The sequence below is a fragment of the Ceratotherium simum genome, chromosome 18 (genome assembly GCF_057802395.1).
Source record: "Ceratotherium simum simum isolate JZ-2026a chromosome 18, ASM5780239v1, whole genome shotgun sequence".
NCBI lineage: Eukaryota > Metazoa > Chordata > Mammalia > Perissodactyla > Rhinocerotidae > Ceratotherium > Ceratotherium simum.
Window position 1 is genome coordinate 29,624,707 of NC_141917.1, and position 20,507 is coordinate 29,645,213.

The 20,507-nt window shown below is 34.6% G+C and overlaps 1 protein-coding gene across 9 annotated transcripts in view; it reads right to left on the minus strand.

The window, feature by feature from the left end:
• Positions 1-20,507, minus strand: part of LMBRD2 (LMBR1 domain containing 2) — a 44,602-nt gene that overhangs the window by 8,606 nt on the left and 15,489 nt on the right. For all 9 annotated transcript variants that reach the window (XR_015555095.1, XM_087443188.1, XM_087443192.1 and 6 more), the window contains 11 exons: positions 20,154-20,364; positions 14,092-14,166; positions 12,774-12,887; positions 12,221-12,404; positions 8,686-8,867; positions 8,015-8,148; positions 6,512-6,617; positions 5,760-5,857; positions 3,288-3,391; positions 2,054-2,100; positions 594-699 (listed from right to left, as the gene is read on the minus strand). Coding sequence is in view for 8 of the 9 variants with exons in the window: in XM_087443188.1 (XP_087299314.1) it covers positions 594-699; positions 2,054-2,100; positions 3,288-3,391; positions 5,760-5,857; positions 6,512-6,617; positions 8,015-8,148; positions 8,686-8,867; positions 12,221-12,404; positions 12,774-12,887; positions 14,092-14,166; positions 20,154-20,364 (1,361 nt within the window). In the remaining variant the exon portion in view is untranslated. The remainder of the gene's footprint in view (positions 1-593; positions 700-2,053; positions 2,101-3,287; positions 3,392-5,759; positions 5,858-6,511; positions 6,618-8,014; positions 8,149-8,685; positions 8,868-12,220; positions 12,405-12,773; positions 12,888-14,091; positions 14,167-20,153; positions 20,365-20,507) is intronic.

Consider the following 20,507-nt stretch of genomic DNA (forward strand, 5'->3'; position numbering starts at 1 on the left):
CTACATCTCCCCCAAAGACAAACAACCTCTACCTTCTACTCAGTGCAGGGTCCTGGGCAAAAACAGGTTTCTTGCCACCTCCCGAGGGGTAGATGGCATGGCCAAGGATGTGAGGAGGTTTCCTAACCCAACCTACTGGCAAATGTCTTCTACCTGGTATCAGTCCCTCACCAAATTATGAGCGTCCTAAGGACAGAAAAATTATTTTCTCTGTATCCCTGTATACCTGGGAAAGTATTTGATCTATATGTGTCAGATAGCCTATATCTACTAAGATAAAAGTGGAAAAAAAACCCTAGATAAATAGTAGAAATCAGCACCTGCCTAGAACATGCCTGGGATAAGTACTGATATTATTTAGGGTATTACAAATACTACTATTCATTTGTTGTCCCACTTTCTCCTTCTCCCACCAAAATGCATATTTGAGTTTCCCCTTCCTTCTATACACTGAGAGATGAAATAGGAAAGTCACCCAGAGCCACATTTACAGTCTATAAAGGCATTTCTGTATGGGTATCCTAATTCCCAGTCTCTACGCAAGCAAGCATAAGAAGAAAATTTCTAAGAGAACTAGTAGATAAACTACTTACATCGATTGGCACTAATATCTGAGAAGTTTGACTCTTTTGGGTCAATATGAACATTTCTGTTTCTAGTAGAATCTTCTCTATTGTGCCCATAACGTTCTTTCCATTCCTAGGAAAGAAATACAAATGAATACATAACAAAAGAACTCACAGGCAGAAAATAATTCATCATTGTCAACCGATTATAATTTAATTCTTTTTCATCAGAAATTTATCAGATTGTCAGTATAATTAGCATAGGGCCTTTAAAAATCAGAGGTCAGTAATTTTTCTTATCTCTACATGATTTTAATACAGTCTCTCAACTTAACTTTTACAAATGAACACCTTTATAGACATTTTTGCTAGCCATGATTATTCTAAGTTATTCAATTGTTCTATCTAAAATGTCAAAGCAATATTACAACTACAATAAGCTTAACTTGACCATGTAAAAGTTATGAGAACTCATAATAATTAATGAGATGTTAACAAAACTTGCTTCTACCCAAATAAACTATAGATATTATAGACCTGAAAAATCATTTTCAATAGCAAAATTAAAGTTGTATACAAACATAATTAGATAATGTCTCACATGGAACTGTGCATAGTCTTAACTGCAGTAAAACTACATTAAACGGGATTCTACTCATTAAATTCTTAGAATTGAAAGGAACATTAGAGGTCACCTAATTCAACCTCCCATGCAGTGCAAAGTTTCATTCTAAAATAGCCATGCCAGATGCCTTTTGGTTCTCTTACTAGATGACGTGGAAATTTCTATGTGTGAGTAGCCCATTGAAATTTTGCTAAACTGCAGAAGTTAGAAATTTTCATAGAGAGGTGAAATCTATGCCCAGTAACCTCCATTCTTTGGTTCTAGTTACGCCTTCTGAAATAAAGAACAAGACTCCCTTTACACGACACACACTAAAATACATGAAGACAACTATCATGTCTCCTCTAAGTCTTCGTGTCTCCAGTATAGACACACCCAGATATTGAAAATTTGTGGTAATTGTGACTAGATTTTTCTAATTTTTTGCTTTATTCCTTCTAGGAGGAGGTTAGTTTGCCTCAGCAAATAGAAGACTGAAGAAAAATTGAAGAATACAATTAATGTCATATAACAAAAAAAGCATAACAATTCTAAAGCAATCAAAACCATTTTAAGAGCAAGACTGCATGAATTCATTCATTCATTCAACAAATATTTACTAAGCACCTAGGCAAGGTGCTTACTAGCAGGCAAGAAACTGCTGGATTTTGGACATGAAGTAATGTAATACTAATGACTTTTTAGTACAGGACACCTAGCATGTACATCTGAAAGCATTAAAATTACCTTTCTTTAAAAATATGTCCTATGTCATTTTCCAAGTGTTCTTTGGTCTTCAGCCAATTATTCTAAATCAGTAAGATTCTTATGATATTTCACATTAATCTTTAGGTTACAGCAATTTAATAAATACTGTACTTACTCTTCTTCGATTTTCACCTTCTTCTTGCCTTTGTCTTTTTCTCTTCTCTAGAGACAGAAAAGTGGTCTCAAATTTGGTATGACATGGTTTAATTAGATGTAGAGTAACTGAAGTAAAGGTATCAGGCTATGATCAATTTCCTTTAAATTACTACAAAGTCAAAGGTAATAGGTTATTGTTGGAAAAGACCTTAGAGGTCTCCTAACTAGAATACTGTCTCTATTTTTGTTGGAGACAGCCTTCAGGCTCTGTCTAACAGTTTCAGTGAGGAAAAAGTTCTCAAGATGACTTGAAATTTGCTTCTCTGTAACTTCTCTGTTCTTTACGTCTTATTTTCTAAATTAAGTTCATACTTCTCTTCCTTCTGCATAAAGGTCTCCTCTCTTATTCTCTTCAGGGTATATACTCAGTGGTTTTTTTCCGTAAGATATATGCTCTACAGACTCATAATTTTGACTGTCCTTCTCTAAATACCTTCTAACTTATCAGCCTTACTCTTGAAAATCTTACCCAGAACTGGATATGATACTCCAGATGAGGTCTAATTCATGCAAAAAGCAGTAGAACTATTATATCAACTAGACGCCACCTTCCTACGAGAGCATGTGAAGGCTACACCACTTTATTTTGGAGCCACAACACATTTTGGCTTATATTTAACTAATGACCAGACAAAAGCCCCAGAGCCAGGTAGGGAGAATGTCTAAGAACCAATGTCCCAAAACTCAAGTTTTGTTTTTCTTTTTCCCCTATCCTACCATCACTTGAACATCAGGAAATTTGATACATTCAGTTTTGAGATTAGAGTCTAGTAGAGTGCCATGTATTCTAACAGGTTGTTAATGATCATCACATTCTAAACACCAGCCTTGGTTTGAATGATTTCCTATGTAGTATTAAACTGCTGATTCTTTAAATTAATGAGTTTTATAGTTGTACTGAACTTGGCAAATCTATTTCAAGGCAAACATGAAAATGACTCCAACACCATACAAGGGCATTATTTAGTTGCAGACATACTAATAATTACTGCCCCAGAATTTCTTAAAGACAGATGAAACAATCATTTATGTTTTCAAATTATTTTTGCTATGAAGGCTGTATGTAGATTTTTAGCTAAAAAACATTAATTTATATCTTCAGATAGATTAAAAATTATAAATTATACAAACATTAATTTTATATTTTCAATCTTAGCACTTTCCTTTCATTTATTTTAAAAGACAAATCTTACCTCGTCTAATTAATTCTTTTCCTTCATCAACTAAGTCTGATGTCATATCATTATCTCCCATGAACTGCTGGAAACCAAGCAGATTCAAACAACGAGTTCCCAAACTAATAAAAGTAGATTTTCAAAAAGACAAGCGTTATTTCACATTGTAAATGTTTAGATAAATTTTTCTTCAGTATTGTCACCCCTCCTCCTCAAAAAAGCCTATGTTTTATTATTAGTTATCATGGCAAGTTACAGAGTTCCATTTGCCTTTCTTTAAGAAGTACTTATTTCTCTTTCTAAGAAGCTCATATGCCCAATACTTCACAGACTAGGATATGCACCATATCCAGATTTCTTATGGAAACAAATTAAGTCATGCCATTAGCATATGTTCAGAAAATTATTATACCAGGATGTTAAACAATGGCTATAACACAAAAGCAATTTATTCTTTTCTTATATTCAAACCGTAATTTTAATACTGAAAATACACATATACAACCAATATTTCCAAGTGTAGAATATTCTGGTTTAGAAAATCTTAATTATGCAAATTGATTTTCATGTTCAATTTTTTTTATCCTCAGAGCTAGTCAATTCTATTTAAATAGGTTTTATTATACACTCAGAATTGATTACTATATCTTATCTGGGGGCTATCATTTTATCTTATTTGGTATTTATTCTAAACCTGATTGTTGTGCAGGACAAGAGTACTCTGAAAATATGGCACACAAGGAAGGAAGCAATGGATGGATAGGCAGGATTAATATTTGTGAAGATCCTACTATGCATCAGACAATTTACAGATATACTTTTATTTAATTCTTACTATAACCCTAAGAGATAAATATTACTTTACAGATAAGGAAACAGAGGCAAGGGGTTAAATACTTTGCTAAAGATCATTTAATAAATTTTAGAGCTGGGATTTAAATCCCAGAAAAACAAAGACCAAGCTCTTTTTATTACCTTAATTCTCACACTTCTGCACTGATGTACTTCTATACTAATGGCAGAAGCCTGAACATTTATGGAGTCAAGGGGGGAGAGGAAGAAGGAGAAAAAGAGAAAGAGTGTGCGTGTGTTATTGGGAAGAAGGGCAAACAGCAGAGTACTTAAAAGAAAGTGAAGATTTCCCCATTTTACATTAGCAATGTGTAAAAATCTGGCTATTTCATAATATATCTGCTTGTTTTAATATATAAGGAATGTTTTATATGACTTACTATGGAGTAAAATTGGGGTGTCACATAGATGGTTATGCTAATTCTATAACTTTAAATATTCCCTTACCATCTTCATTTCCTTGTGGGAATACTATACCCCAGGATGAGAAGCCCCAAACTAGATCATTGCCTCTGTGAAGATCTTAGTTTTAGGAAGGAAACAGCCTTAGGCTCTCTAGGCAATTATGTCTGAATATCACCTCTGGGTATGGCTGTGTTGCTGGTAATGTGGGAATTAGTTAGATTAATTACGGGAGCATGGCTAAAGAAATGGACCTACAAAGCAAGTTATCATTAAAATGTCAGTAAAGCATTGCCTCATATATTTTTATAATAATATATCTATTTTGACATATAATTTGAAAATTGAGGAATATGACCTCTTTTTTCCTTAAAGACAAACTGGCACTCAAAGCTTACCCTAACTAACTCTAAAATACTCTTAATGAATTAGACCACCAGGGCTGGCTATCCTAATATGAGTACATACATATTACTTGTAATAACTATGTAACAGTATTGAAAGATTTAAATGAAAAGTGGTTGGATGAAACATTTTCATCAGAAAAGCAAACTGATTAACATCAATGAAGTATTTTTTTAAAAGTGGCATTTTTGGTCTGTCATGGACCACTTAAGCAGTAAGAGGGCAGACAGAGTCTAAGGATGAGGCATCTGACATGTGGAAGTAGGGAAGACAGGGTGCTAGAAGCCAAGCACACCTGTCCTTAACTCCTTTTGAGTTTTACCCCGCCAAGATTCTACCACTTTTTCCAATCCTATAAAAAGAGTAGCCTGTGTACTTTCCAGCCTTACAGGTACTGCCTGATTACAATTACTCCTCACCTGACACTTTGCACTGGCTATGGTCTGAAGCATCTAGAAACCCAGCAATAGGGAAAGCCCTAAGACTAATTTATGTTACTGGATAGAAGCTGGGCATGGGGGTGTTTTATAAATTACATTGGCTGTTAAGTGTTGAAGGCCAGGACTTAGAGTTAGCATTCTGTAATTAATCCTATCACTTTGTAGCCTGAATACCTACAATAGAATAACTCCACCTCTCTTTTCTTAAAAATACCTTTGGAGGGAGAACATGACCTGATCACTTTAAACTATCCCCAGCTCCTCCAAAGCCACAAAAAAAGAAACGACAACCAAAACCCAACCAGTGAATATTTAAAACAGCTTCAAGGAGAAAGGATATCCAGATAGGGCTAAGAATATGAGGAAAAATAATTGATGTTAGGTTTATTACCTAAAATAAGTAGCAATGCAGAGAATTACCACTAACATAGGATAATATATATAGAATCCATCTGCAATAAAGGACAAAACTTTCATGGAACCCATAATCTGAAAAGCAAGAAAAAAGTAAGTTAAATCAGTACAGTTATATATTTTTCATCATTAGAAAATTTTCCCATAATGAGTTATATCAATAAATTTGGACTTTTCAAAAAGTAGAAATAAAGCACTAAATGGACTTATTTTTAAGTTTTCATCAGAAGAAAAAAAATTTATAACTACAAAAGGTGATGGACATTAACTAAACTTACTGTGGTAATCATTTCACAACATATACACATATCAAATCAAATCATGTTGTATACCTTAAACTAATACAATGTCTTATGTCAATCTTAATTTGCTTATTTATTAAGGTTTTCACCTAAATAAAATTAATATTTTACAAATATTACTGAAAATTATCATACACATTAAGACCATAAATATAAAAGCTAATATTATTATATATCAGGTCTGCTGCTCCTGCTTAGCTGGACAACCTATGTGAACCAAAAAACATTTTTTATAATAAAAGAGAGCAAAATCACTTTTATCCAGTCATTAGTAATTACATATACAACCTTTGAAAGAAACTTTTAGTTATTAAAAAAAGATCCTAATAAGGCTATAGAACTTTCCTGCTAGCACTAAAAGAAATTTCATAATAATACCTCATATAGATAATGAATCTAAAAAACTCTGTTTTCTGACCATACTTACAGATGTATAAGCAGTTGGCTGCGTATTCTGGTGAGAAATGGATGAATCCATATGGGTCAAACCCAAGAAATTAAGACATAAAGGAGGAGTCAAACGGCAAAATAACCTGCAATAAGCATTTATAAAGAGAATATACAAAAAATAAAGCAGCAAAATACACTTATTTAAATGTATTAAAAACATTTCAGATCATTGCAACTTCATCTATTTGTAATACCTATATTTTGAATTCTTAGTATGAACTGCCCTTACTTACTTGGGAGACATTCTGATAATCCTATTAATCACATTCCCCTTAAAAACATCCATACCTGCATGGCAAAACTCCAGCCTCAGCCCGCCTCTTTTGGTACTGTTTGCCACTGCTTTATCCCAAGAATTTCTGGACTGCCTTTGTATGTGCCTCTTTCAAGTCTACCATCTGTGCAATCTGTCTCAGCAGCATGACAACGACAGTAACATTCTTAAGGTGAATTGTACTCAGTACATAAAAGATCTGAAGTTGTATCAAAGTACATCACTCTGACAAGTACAGGTATAAAGAATTGTTAGAGTTCAGTTTTGTTCAGATAAAAAGAGAACCTCACAGAACTACAGAGTTGGAGAATAGGAGGAGAGGAAAATGAAGGGAGGGTATGAATACAAAGAGGTAATATGAGGAGTTCTGTTGTGGTAATAGAACAGTTATGTATCTTGACTGTGGTGGTTATAGAAATCTACATACACGCACGCACACACACAAGCGAATAAAAGAATAAAAAATGGTGAGAACTAAATAAGGTTTGTAGTCTAGTTAATAGTAATGCATTAGTGTAGATTTCCTGGTTTTGATATTGTCCAACAGCTATATAAAATGTCTCCATTAGGAAATCTGGGTGAAGGTTAATAGGACTCTTTGTATTATATTTGCAACTCCCTGTGAGTCTATAATTATTTGGAAAAAAAGGTTAAAAAAAAGTCTTAGAGATGCTTCCGATATTAATTTCTCTGTGAACTTTTCTAAGTCCAGCCTTTATAAATACCTAATATGACTAATTTAACAATATGGGCAAATAATAGATTGTGCAACCTAGCCCAAGCTGAAGGCCTCTCTCTAAACTCTTACTAAATCTCTTAGCAAAAATTATTCCTGTTGGTTTTCTTAGTCCTCTACAATTCAGTTCAAGGCCACTAAATCTTAGAATACTCTCTAGGTCTGACTTAGTCTCTAAACTCTCAAATGTTCCTATTATTTACTAACCTATTATTGAATCTCTAATCAGTAAATCCAGCTCACTATGTCTTTCTTTTACCTCCTAACCTAGCAAATCTATTTTAACCTAAAACATCAAGCAGGATTTGGCCAACAATCAACAAACATCTAATTAATACTTAAACCTAATCACTTAGCTCATAGAAATACAGGGTTAGTGGAAGACTCAAAAACAACAAAACAAAGGAGAGATCCATAAGAATACATACAATGGAGACATTTCCCTTGTTTCCAAACACAATCCTACTTACATGCCACTGAAAAGAAGGCTATAAGCATCAGTCTGGTGATGTGAAGCCAAGTAATAATAGTTAAATACACGAATCCTGAACACAGTAGAATAAACACAGATACTTAGGAAGAAGATGGAAAGGAAGCAAGCAATCTAAAAACAAAACAAAACAAAAACAGTTTAAGACTAAAGGACTTGAGCATGTTAGATGCTATTACAAGCATTATCCTTTATTTCCAGCTAATACTTATTGACACTCTAAAATTTAAACACAGTTTTTAACCACCTAAGAAAATGAAATTATGAAAAAATCTATGTCTCAAGCAGTTCAACATTCTATCCATAAGCTTCAAATCAACCTCCTGAAGTGAGCCCATTCTCCCATTCCCTTGGCAACTCTTCACACGAAGACTTTAAGTTATGTAGCTTCACTAGCATAAACAGGATCAAAGTATTCTCATAAAAAAATTCTGCACTGTCTTGCACTTTTTCATCTCTCCTTAAATACAGTTCTGAGTTTTTATAGTCTGGATAAATTGATGAAGCTCATTTTTGGAAGTGTGAATAATAACACTGGGAAATATCACTGTTTTCATTATTACTAGAAGAAATATATGGAGAAAAGATACAACAGTTAAGGATTACACTATGAACTGATACATATTTACAACAGATATAAAATAAACTGACCTCAATATAGATATAATTGTATGTTTTTTCTGCCAGCTGTATGAAGACTGCAAAGAGGGATAAAACAGGTGTAGTGCTAAAGAATGTGCACTCTGACCACACAACAATCACAGAGAAGATGGACAAAACCACAGCAAGTATCCTATAAAACCATGGTCGCAAAAGACATTCCCAGTACCATTCTGGAAGATAAAAGAAAAAAATGATTAGGAAAATCATAAAGGAGTAACAGGGTATTTACATTGTCTCAAAATATCTCCAAACAAGATACATAATTGCAAAGAGAAAAACAGTAATTTTACAATGGAGGAACCAGGCAGACACCATCCTAACCAAATGATCACTAGTAATGGGACAAACTGACATTATAGGCCTTCTGCTATGATGCATTGAGAAGAACACAACACCACTACTGTAGTATTCCTGTCAAAAATACAGAACCGGCATCTGATCATGAGGAAACATCAAACTCAAATTCAGGGACACTCAATAAGAAACTGGCCTATACTCTCCAAAAACATCAGTGTCATAAAACACAAACAGAAACTGAGAAATTGTTCCAGATGAAAGGAGACTAAGGAGACATGATAACTGAATGCAATCCATGATCTGAGAGTTTTTATAAAGAATATTATTGGGATGATTAACAAAATCTGAGTAAGGTCTGTAGATAATAGTACTATATCGATGTTAATTTCCTGATTTTGATCCTTGTATTTGGTTGTGTAAGAAAATGTTTTTAGGGCCGGCCCTGTGGCTTAGCGGTTAAGTGCGCGCGCTCTGCTGCTGGCAGCCCGGGTTTGGATCCCGGGCGCGCACCGACGCACCGCTTGTCTGGCCATGCTGAGGCCGCGTCCCACATACAGCAACTAGAAGGATGTGCAGCTATGACATACAACTATCTACTGGGGCTTTGGGGGAAAAATAAATAAATAAATAAAATTATAAAAAAAAAAAAAAGAAAGAAAATGTTTTTATTTTTAGAAAATATACATTGAAACATTTAGAAGCAAAGAGGCATCATGTCTGGATTCAACTCTGAAAAGATTAAGGAAAAATATATATACAGAGAGAAAGATAAAGCAAGTGAATATGGTAAAATGTTAACATTTGGAGAAGCTGGGTGAAGCATATATGGGAATTCTTTTTGTTATTCTGGCAACTTTTTGTCAAGTCTGACTAGGTAAAAATAAAAGTTAAAAAAAAAAGATAGCTCATAAAATTTAAAAGGCTATATTTTCACTTCATTCATTGATGAGTTGAGCTCTTGGCTCACTCTAAATCTTTTCAACCCATCTCAGCACAATTCCTGGTGATTTCAATATCCATATATATGATCTTCCTTTCCATACTCTGGTCTTTCACTTCCTTGACCTCCTCTCCTCCAATGATCTTGTTCTCCATCCTACCTCAACTACTCATTCCTATAGTTATCCCTATGACTTTTTACTGCCAGTAACTCCACCCCTTCCTTTTAATCTCATTACAACATCCTTGTTTCCAAGCAATACCTTTATCTAGTATTCTAACTCCACTGACTGACTCTACCTGGACCAACAATCCACTTATTCTACCACCCTTTCATTGCCGCTTAACACCAAGATGTCCTTATTGCTTTCTTTACCCAGCTCAGATTCCAGAGTCTTTGAGGATAATCACTCTCCGACATCCCAATTCCTTTGCCCTCTCTTGCTTCCCTCTACTTACTAAGCTAAACCACACCCTGGTGAGATCTAACTCCCTGGCTACTCTGAGCCTGTACCCATGGAGCTGCACACTGCAGGAGTAAGACACACAACTTGGCTGACTAGTCTCACTTTAAATTCTTAATCACTAGCTTCAAGTGAACCCTGAGCACTGCCTGGCTAGCCTACTATAATTCACCAATCTTCTCCCATGCCCACTCTCCTAGGCAACTATTTTGCATTTTCTCTTCTTTCTTCAAACCTGCAAAATCTCTTCCCCTATACTTTCAGCATTTCACTGAGAAAATAGAAGCTGACGTAAGAGCAGCTCCCCAAGTTCTCACCACTACATCTTCTCACCTGCTTAGGTACATTTGTGCCTTATTTCCTAATCTAAGGCCATTCTCTTCATTGTTCCCCAATTTTCCCATTTCATCTCTCCTACTCGTGAACATTGTCCCAGCCATTCTCTTCTGCCTCATCAAATTTCTTCTAAGATATCATTCCCAAATTACATGCTATAATTTCTCTCAACCCACTATCCTTCTCCTTTTTTCTCTATTCCCTTTCAAAAGGAAAACGTTTTTAGAGTTTTCTATTCTGTCTCTAACTGCTCTCTTTCTTATTTCTTCTAAACTCCAATCATGCTTTTTTACCCTCTCCCCACCTCTCATCTCTGAAATCCAATGATTAAGTCTTAGTATTCATGATACTTGACTTATCTGCAACATTTGAAATGGTACTTTACGCACCCTTTTCCTCAAAACACCTCACTGTCCTGGTTTCCCTCCTATCTCACTAGTCACTCCTTTTTTAGTCTTTTCTTCTGGTTCCTCCTCATCAACCTGATGTCTAAATTCTGGAGTGCCTCAGGCTTGGTCCCGAGACTTTCTTCTCTATCCCAATCACTTCTTTATTGATTCTATCCTGACCCATGGCTCATCTATACATTGATGACCCCCTAATTTATATTTGCAGACCCCCTGAAATCCAATTTCTATAGCCAATTACCTCCTAAGCATCTTACTTATACCTTTACATGTAACTGCCTGTTTTTCTCACTCCACAAGGACAGAAATTTTTGTCTTTTTTGTTCATTGATATGTATCAGGCACCCAAAAACGTAGCACATATGTGCTCAAATATTAGTTGAATAAATGAAAACAAGTATATCATTCCTTCATTTAATTAGAAGAGATCTTCACTGAAGAAGTCTTCTGGTATGTTTGTCATGGTCATAATGTCTTCATACTCAAGACCACACATGCAAAAGAGAATCAAGTAAACGTAACTGTTTATTTGATTAAATAAGTAAACAGAAGTTTTAATACTGTGACACTTTTGTATTTTCATTAAGTTCTTCACACTAAATTTGATGACATTTGAAGAGTGCCATAAATAATCATAGCGGGGAATAAAATAATTATGACTATTGAGTATAGGTTCTAAAAATAGACTAATGTAAATAATCAAAGAAGACTTCTTAGGAGAATATTTTAGTACTCAAGTCATGACTGAAAAAGAGACCCAAGCTTGTGATGTAAAATTGCTTAAAATTCTAATTATTTTAAGTATATATTATGTATACAAAATATGCTTGACGTATGGCATATATTTTTGCATAGAATTTTGGTTATCTGTGAAGTAACAGTGGAAACTGATAGATTATACATTATATGACGAGTAAAATAGTTTTTGGGAGGGAAGTTTATCAGATACATAATATTACCACATGGTATAAGTCAAATAATACAAACATAATTCAGTTCTGCATTAGTGAAAATATACATACTTTTTCCCTTCAGAAAAATTATCATCATTAAACTTTGAAATCATATCAAATTACATACCAACTGTAGGATTATAAAAATATTGGATAAATCTATTTTCTGGCTCCGGCGATTGAAAGGTGTGAACAAACTGATGAGTAGCACTAGTTTCATTTTTTGCTACATCTTCTAGATAAAATGCTTGTTCCAAAAGAATTTGCCATTGTACTTGAGTTCGACGGTGCCTTTGAACTGAATAAATCACCTAAAAAAGAGAACAGGGGGTATACCTGGCAGTGTTCTGATCCAACAGTGGTTCAACTCCCCACTAGGGAGGATGTTTTGGCAGTCACAACAATGGGGAAGTGCCAGTGGCATTTACTGGGTGGGGCCAAGGATGTTAATATTCTATAATATATGTAACAGTTATGCTCAGTGACTATTTCTCCCTCCCAAAATGCCAATAGTACCCAAAGAGAAAATGAAGTTAAAACACTTCAAAGAAGAATGATAAGGACAGGATCAAAGGTAATTTCAGATACATGTTCATTCAAAATTTCTTTCTTTGTGAGCAGTAACTATAAATCTAACAAAAATCATCAGTAAGTAAAATAGCTATAATTAATAAAGTTACCTGTTTATGTAGTTTTACCAGACTTTTTTCACTTGGGTAGGTATTACGCTTTTCATCAAAATCTTCATAATCATCCATGTTCCTACCCATTTTTTCCTGATACTCTGTAGGGCACTAAAAGGAACAAGTAGATTTTTAAAAATCTTATTTGCAAAAAGATAGAAATTTTATTAAAAATCTTCCGTTCTTGGGCATTTCTAATTTTCCTGAAAACATCTTCCTTTATTGGTATCTCTAAATAGTTAGATTTTTAGTTGCTGACATTTTCTTGAAAATGTTTTAAAAGATATATTGAGTTACTTTTTACCTCTATTAAAATTAATCTTTATGCTCAGATACATTGGCTGGGGATGGGTAGGGAAGGGGGCTTACCTACACGAAGCAACTACTATTTGAGAGAATTATTCTAGGTAGGCTCCTGAACTGTCAATTATTTTCCTAGCTAAATAATGAAGAAGAATCACAACAAATCCAAGATGCTGAATTTTTGAAAGTCATAGTACAGAGAAATAAATACATGATTTGGAGTCATCTGCCCTACTATTAGTCATTTATTACCCATATGAACTTGCGGAAGTTAACCTTCCTGAATAGGTATGAAAAGGTAGCAAATGTAAGAGAAATTGTCAGAGAACTGATTCTCATGATTATCACCTTAGCCAAAAGAAACAATAGCTAATAACCAGTATAACAGATTTAAAATATAGGAAAAGAAGTAGTTCAGTGGTTCTGTGGTCGCATAGAAGACAATTAGGGAACTCATTTTTGAAACAATCACTTTTGGAAGTATACAAATACTCCTAATTCAATACCAATGCATCAAAACCTTAATTGTATGGCTTCCTAATGAAATGGTTGTGTTAAATATCTCATAATGTCATTCACTCCATGAAATATAAAATATACTGTAAAATGAGAAGTAGGAAGCTGACTGAAAGAGATTATTGAGGACCCAGTTTGTTTTCTTACAAGAGATATGACTTTAGTGGCCATATTCAATGACACTTTTACAAACTGTAAAGGTCCATCTCCATCGCTGTGTCATGGTAATCACTATACATTACTTAACATAACTTCTATACCCACATTTCAGTGGAAAATACTGCCAATAATTAATGTTAAATTTGTAATAACAAAAGAACAAATTCTACGTACAAATTACTACTAGTTTATGGTTAACATTTCCATGAAAATGGAAAGGAGTTGGGAAGACCTCAGTCATATGCTGTTCTCATACTTGTCTGATGCTTTTATTATAATATTATATTATATAAATTTATATTTCAAAATAAAATAGATGAGAATATGATTTAATTACCTTTTTAAGAATTGTGTCAACACATTTTCTCAATGGGTGGTTATACTTGATGCTTTCATTCACTTTACAAACCTCCTGTAAAAATAGTAAGAGAAATAAAAATATTTCCATTTCTATAGATCAGATGTTTCAAGTGAGAATGCTATAGGTACTATATATATTCTCAGGAGGTTAATTTCAACCCAAATTACTTAGCATATACATGAATTTCCATTCACTGACCAGAAGTTCTTAAGAACACAAGTAAAAATACAAAAGTTATATATAGAATAGCTATATCCTCACACTTCTTATTACTTTCTAGATTTACTCCCTTATCATTTGCTTACTTAGTACACAAAGATGCATAAGCATTTAAAAAAGTCATGAAGGATCAGCCAAACTTTGCAATCCTAAAAGAACAGGATTGTATTCCTCCACTTTGCTCATCAAGTTCAATTATCTCATTATCTAAAACACAGTGAAGAAACCAGAAGAAGCAGAACAGGCTACAAGTGTCACAAAGCACCTGCTCCTTTCCAATGGGAGAGTATTCTACAGTTGTCACAACTAACGATCCATTCCACATTTGTTTATTTATAGGACAATATATAGCAACACTATGCTAGGTGTAAGGTCATCACAATCCATACCAGAGGGTGGGGTGGGAAGACATGGTGTTAAAGGTCTTCAACTAAGATTACAGTCTGGTGATGAGAAAATTAAATAAGCAATTTAATGAGTATGAAAGGCTTAAAGGGTTAGGGAGGGGAATCTTTAGAACCAGTAGTTCTCAAAGAATCACAATATTCTATAATATTAATGAAATTTTTAAAAAGTTGGAACCACTGTTTTCTAGGCAGAAGCAGCAGCATGTTCAAAGGCTCTGAGACAAGAGAGAACTGACTAGGATATTAAAAGAACATTCTGATTGTAGGGTAGAGAACGGACTTAACAGATACAAAACTGGAGGCAGGGAAACCATCTGGCATATAGACAAAGTTATGAAAAAATATTTATAACATATGACAAAAAAATCACTATGCTTAATACATGGAGAGCACTTACAAATCAAGAGAAAAATGAGAAGACACAGAAGAAACACAATTGGCCAATAAATGTCTGAAAAGTTATTCAAGCTCACTAAAAACAATTACACTTTTTAAAATGAGAACAGTTTTCTTGCAAAATTATAAAAAAGTGATATCATGTAACGAGGTAAGATTGTGAGGACACAGGGCCCCCCACACACAGTAAAATGTGATGTAACATATTTTGAAGAGAATTTAGCAATATCCATCAAAATTTAAAATATGTAGACCCTATGAATAATCTGTACTAACAGACACTGCTCCTGTCAAGGAGCTTAGCTTAATGAGGAAAACAGACATTATTCAAACAGAAATGGTGTGGAAACTGCTGTATAATCCAGTGTGGGTGGCTTTCTGATGAACTGATTATTTAAACTGAGATAGAAAGCATGAATAGGAGTCAGCCAGCCAAAGGAAGGAAAAGAATATTCCAAACAGAGGGACAGCACGTACAAAGGCCTCCAAGCAGAAGTGAACGAGGAGTTTCACGGAACTGAAAGAACTCCAGTGTGACTACAGGGAACAGGAGAGTAAGGGCCTGAGTAGCACTTGATCAGGCTGAAGAAGCAAGAGCAAAGCACTCCAGAAGGCCTTAACAACAGTTTACTTTGAGGTCAATGAGTGAGACCTAAACACGGAGCGACAAGACGTGGATTTTTAAAAGGTCACCTAGAAGCATCATTACATTACAATTTTCCATTACTAAGCTGCCTTAAAGTTTGTTGACTTGTAAGCACAAATTTAAATATAAACTATCCAGTCTGGTTATATATTATATACGAAATATCATATCTATTAAACAAAAATAAGTACTGAAACAGTAATTGTTGTTATACCAGTTATAAATTTAAAGTTCCTTCAAAAGTTTGTAACTTTTATAAAGTGTTCTAAGTATTTAAAATATTAACTTATTTTATAAATTTAAATTTTCTAAACAATTCTTTACTAGGCAGGCCAGACAACATCCTTGAAGTCATGCTAATAGGCAATTTTCAGTGGAAAGAAGTAGCTGTTTCTCCCTCTCCAAAATCCTTTACCTTGAAAAAGGACAAAAGGTAGAAGTGACTTCTTAGGCCATTTAAACAAATGCTTTTTGAATGGTTTGACATGGCTCATAAGTTTTATTAATGGTTCAAAGAAAAGTAATAGGCACACAGATGTATACATTCACTTCAGAAAGAAACATCATAAAAACACTAAACTGGTTTTTATAAAACTGTATTCGCTTTTATGGAGAGCTGAAAAAAATAATTAATAATTACCAGAAAAAGTGATTGAACTTTGTGATCTGTCAAAAGTTGCATTCAAAACCAGTGTATTTTAAAAGTTTTCTCTCAAACTAAATTATTCTTATTCTTGTTCCACGCTTTATGTCTGTAATACATTCTACACACACCTCCATCACATCGATCACCCTAAACCGCATAAAGCACTATGTCTCTTCCCATCTTGCAAGGTGTCAATGATTCCCCACTCCTTTCAAAATACAGCCTGGACTTTTCAGTTTGGCATTCAAGGCCCTGCTATCTGGCTACAACCTTACCTTACAAGCTTTATCTTTCCAACATAAACGTTATGCTCAATTAAATTTGGTTTTAAAACCTTTCTAATATCTGACCAGGTTGCTATCAGCTATGAAAATTCTACCCATCCTTCAAGGCCCAGGTCATATTTCGTTTTCTCCTCTGATCACTATTCAGAAGTAAAAATTCTATATACTAGATCATTTCCTTTGTATTATTCACATTACATTTACCATACACCATAAGGGACTGTACAATTTTCCACTCTAGACAGTTAGTATCCTATGGCCAGTTCTGCATAGCACTTAACACAGCAGAAAAACAGTATTTTTTTAAATGATGAAAAATTTTTCTCAAGTTTATTAATTTTCAGATACTGAGAAAAACAGAAAGGATCTCAAATTCCCTTGAAATATATGGACAAAAAAATTCATACCTGAGAAATCATGCATTTTGGGGAGGGGAGAAGGGTCAGAGTTCTCCAGCTGTCTATGAGGATCTGCTATTTTCAAAACATCCATTAAGAAAAAAGCAGTTTTGAGGCCGGCCTCGTGGCGTAGAGGTTAAGTACGCACGCTCCACTGCTGGCGGCCCGGGGTTCGGATCCCAGGCGCACACCAACGCACCGCTCACCGCTTGTCAGGCCATGCTGTGGTGGCGTCCCACATAAAGTGGAGGAAGATGGGAACGGATATTAGCTCAGGGCCAGTCTTCCTCAGCAAAAAGAGGAGGACTGGCAGATGTTAGCTCAGGGCTGATCTTCCTCAAAAAAAAAAAAAAAAAGAAAAAAGCAGTTTCTTATTTACATGGAAAATTTTCTCTTATCTAAATTTTTTTTTAATTCTTTACACCTGAAACCTATGACTACTATCCTAAAATAGCAAAGAATGCACCAATGCCAGTCCTTAATTTTCCACACCCTATTCCTGAGTAGAGGACTCCTACCTAACAACAACAACAAAATCTGTCTTTATTCAGACACTAAAGATTCCTCCTAGCAAAATCTAGATCTCGAATAAAAAACTAGCCTTATTTTTGTTGAAGGAATACTGAATGAACTGGTGAAATCCATATTCCTCAAATCTGAAACAAGTGAATTTAACACCAACTTCTAAGGGGAGCACTACAAATTTAAATTATCTTCTTCTAACTATTTTATTATCAAATATAAATTTAAAATATCTTTTCAAAAAAATTCAAATTTTCAAATATAGATATAAAAAATCTTCTTTTGAAAAATGTAATAATATCTATCATATGCCTGAGAAAATGTAATAGAATACTATTCATAGGAGATTTACTCCTACATTTTGAATCAATGTTTTCTGCTATAGTACATTTTATAGGGAATAAATGCTGCAAAGTCAAAATAAAATTTTTCAGTCACAGTGAGCATTCTTTTGTTCATTTATTCATTCACTTAAAAACGGTTGCCAAGTATCTAACAGTCTAGAGGACCAGAGAAGGTGTTATGGGTTGAACTGTCCCCCCTCAAAAATCGTATGTTGAAGTCCAACCCCCCAGTACCTCAGAATGTGATCTTATTTGGAAAAAGGGTTGTTGAAGATATAATTGGTTAAATTAAGATGAGCTCATACTGGAGTGCAGGGGACCCCTAATCTAGTATGACTGGTGTCCTCATAAAAAGGGGAAATTTGCACACAGACAGGTACACAGGGAAAATACCACATGAATATGAAGGCAGACACTTACAAGCCAAAGAACACCAAAGACTGTCAGCAAACCACCAGAAGTTAGGAGAGAGGCATGGTTCAGATTTTCCCTACTACCCTCTGAAGAAACCAACCCTAGCGACACCTTGATTTTGGACTTTTAGCTTCCAGAACTGTGAGACAATAAACTTCTGTTGTTTAAACCACCCATTCTGTGGTACTTTTTTATGGCAGCCCTAGGAAACTAACACGGAAGGCTTCCCTGAAGAATTTTCACTTACGTTGAGACCTGAAAATGAAGTAGGAATTTGCTGAAGAGAGTGGAGAAAAGAGCATTCCAAGAGTTTAGGAATAGCACACTCAAAGACAGAAAAGAGAGGCAATGAATGTAATGGTAAGGGTAGGTGTCAGCAAACCAGATCACGTCCGGCCCACTGCCTGTTCTTGTTTGGAACACATCCATTCTCATTTGTTTACATATCGTCTATGGCTGCTTTTACGCTACAGTGACAAAGCTGCAACAGAGACCATATAGCACACAAAGCCTAAAATATTTACCATCTGGTCCTTTATAGAAAGTTTGCCAATCCCTGTTAAAGCATGAACTAAAGTCAGACTGCTTGGCTCTATCACTCACTAGCTGTGTTAACATGGGAAACTTACTTACCCTCTCTGTGCCTCATTTTCTTCATTTATAAAATGGGTATAAAAAAATCTCCCTCATAAGGTTGTTGTGAGAATTAAATGTATTAATATATGTAAAGTGCTCAGAAAGTCATAGGCAAATAAGTAAGTCTACATACTTGTTTGCTATTATCATCACCATTATTAAGCTTGAGGAATCAAAGTTGAGACTCAGGCAAATTTGTCTATATAATTGTTTGCTATTTCATTATCACTAGCAAGTCTGAGGAACCAAAATTGACCAATGTGAGGAAGACAGAGGTTTGAGATAAGGCTGGAGAGCTAAACATGGGCCAAATTATTTTCTGGTAGGCCACATTAAAACATTTTGGAGTTTATTCTAACATAAATGAACAACCTTCAACATGAGGTTTTAAGGTGGAGAGTAACATTATCAGAGTAGCATATTTCCCCAGAAGAGCAAAATGTGAGGTAACTACAATAATCTCTTTTTAAATCAATAACCAAATTATTATTTAACAGCAAAATTTTTATAATTTGTTGTATATTTATATGTGTGTATATATATATACATATATGTGTATATATATATACACACATACTTTCAACAACTTTGTGAAGTTGGTTCAAGTCATCTTCATTTTACAAGTGAGTAAAACAAAATGCCTTATTAAGATTGCAGATAGGAAACAAAACTTTTCGATACAAACTCCAATGCAAATTGTTTTCTAAAGAGGTTTCCAGACTTGGGATTACTTTGGGTTAAACTTTCAGGTAGAAGTATCCTCTGATTACTATCTTCACTTCCAATCTGTCAGGGTAATCACATAACTTATCATCTAATCTGGGAGACTTCTGAGAGTAAAAGAGGGCACTATGAAAAGTTACTCCAAGACAATAAGCATAACCCTGCACTGTGAATATATTCTCCCTAAATCTTTGTCCGTTAGAAGATGGAGATGACATCTCATGAAGCTGAACTGCCAATAAGAAGTCATCCTAGAAGAATCCTGCAATTCTTAAGAATTGCACATTGCCAAATTTTCAGTCTAAAGCCCAACAATGTGCTAACAACAACAAACCAACAGTGTATCCGAAAGGAGATACACACAACTAGCTGACTGGTGACTATAAGGTTTAAACTTATTTACCTCCATGACATCTTCTAAAGCCTCTTCTGCATCTGCTTTCTCTGTCATCAATTTGGCTGTCTTAAAATAAGTTTTCATAAGTAGATAACCTCTTTTTGCTCCATTCCAGTACGACCGAGGAATTTCCACCAAGCCATACCCCAACAACAACACAAGAAGAAATAAACCCCATGTATTTGCAGCAGCTATCCCAATTGTCTGAAGCTGGTTCCTAAGAGAGAGAAAACATAAGCAGATAGCTGTGATAGATAAATTTTTCCAAAAAAATATACAATGAAACTAACTAGTGTTAAGTGGTTTTTCAGAAAACAACTGCCCTAAAGGATGGCTAGGGACTTTATATGAAAAAATTAG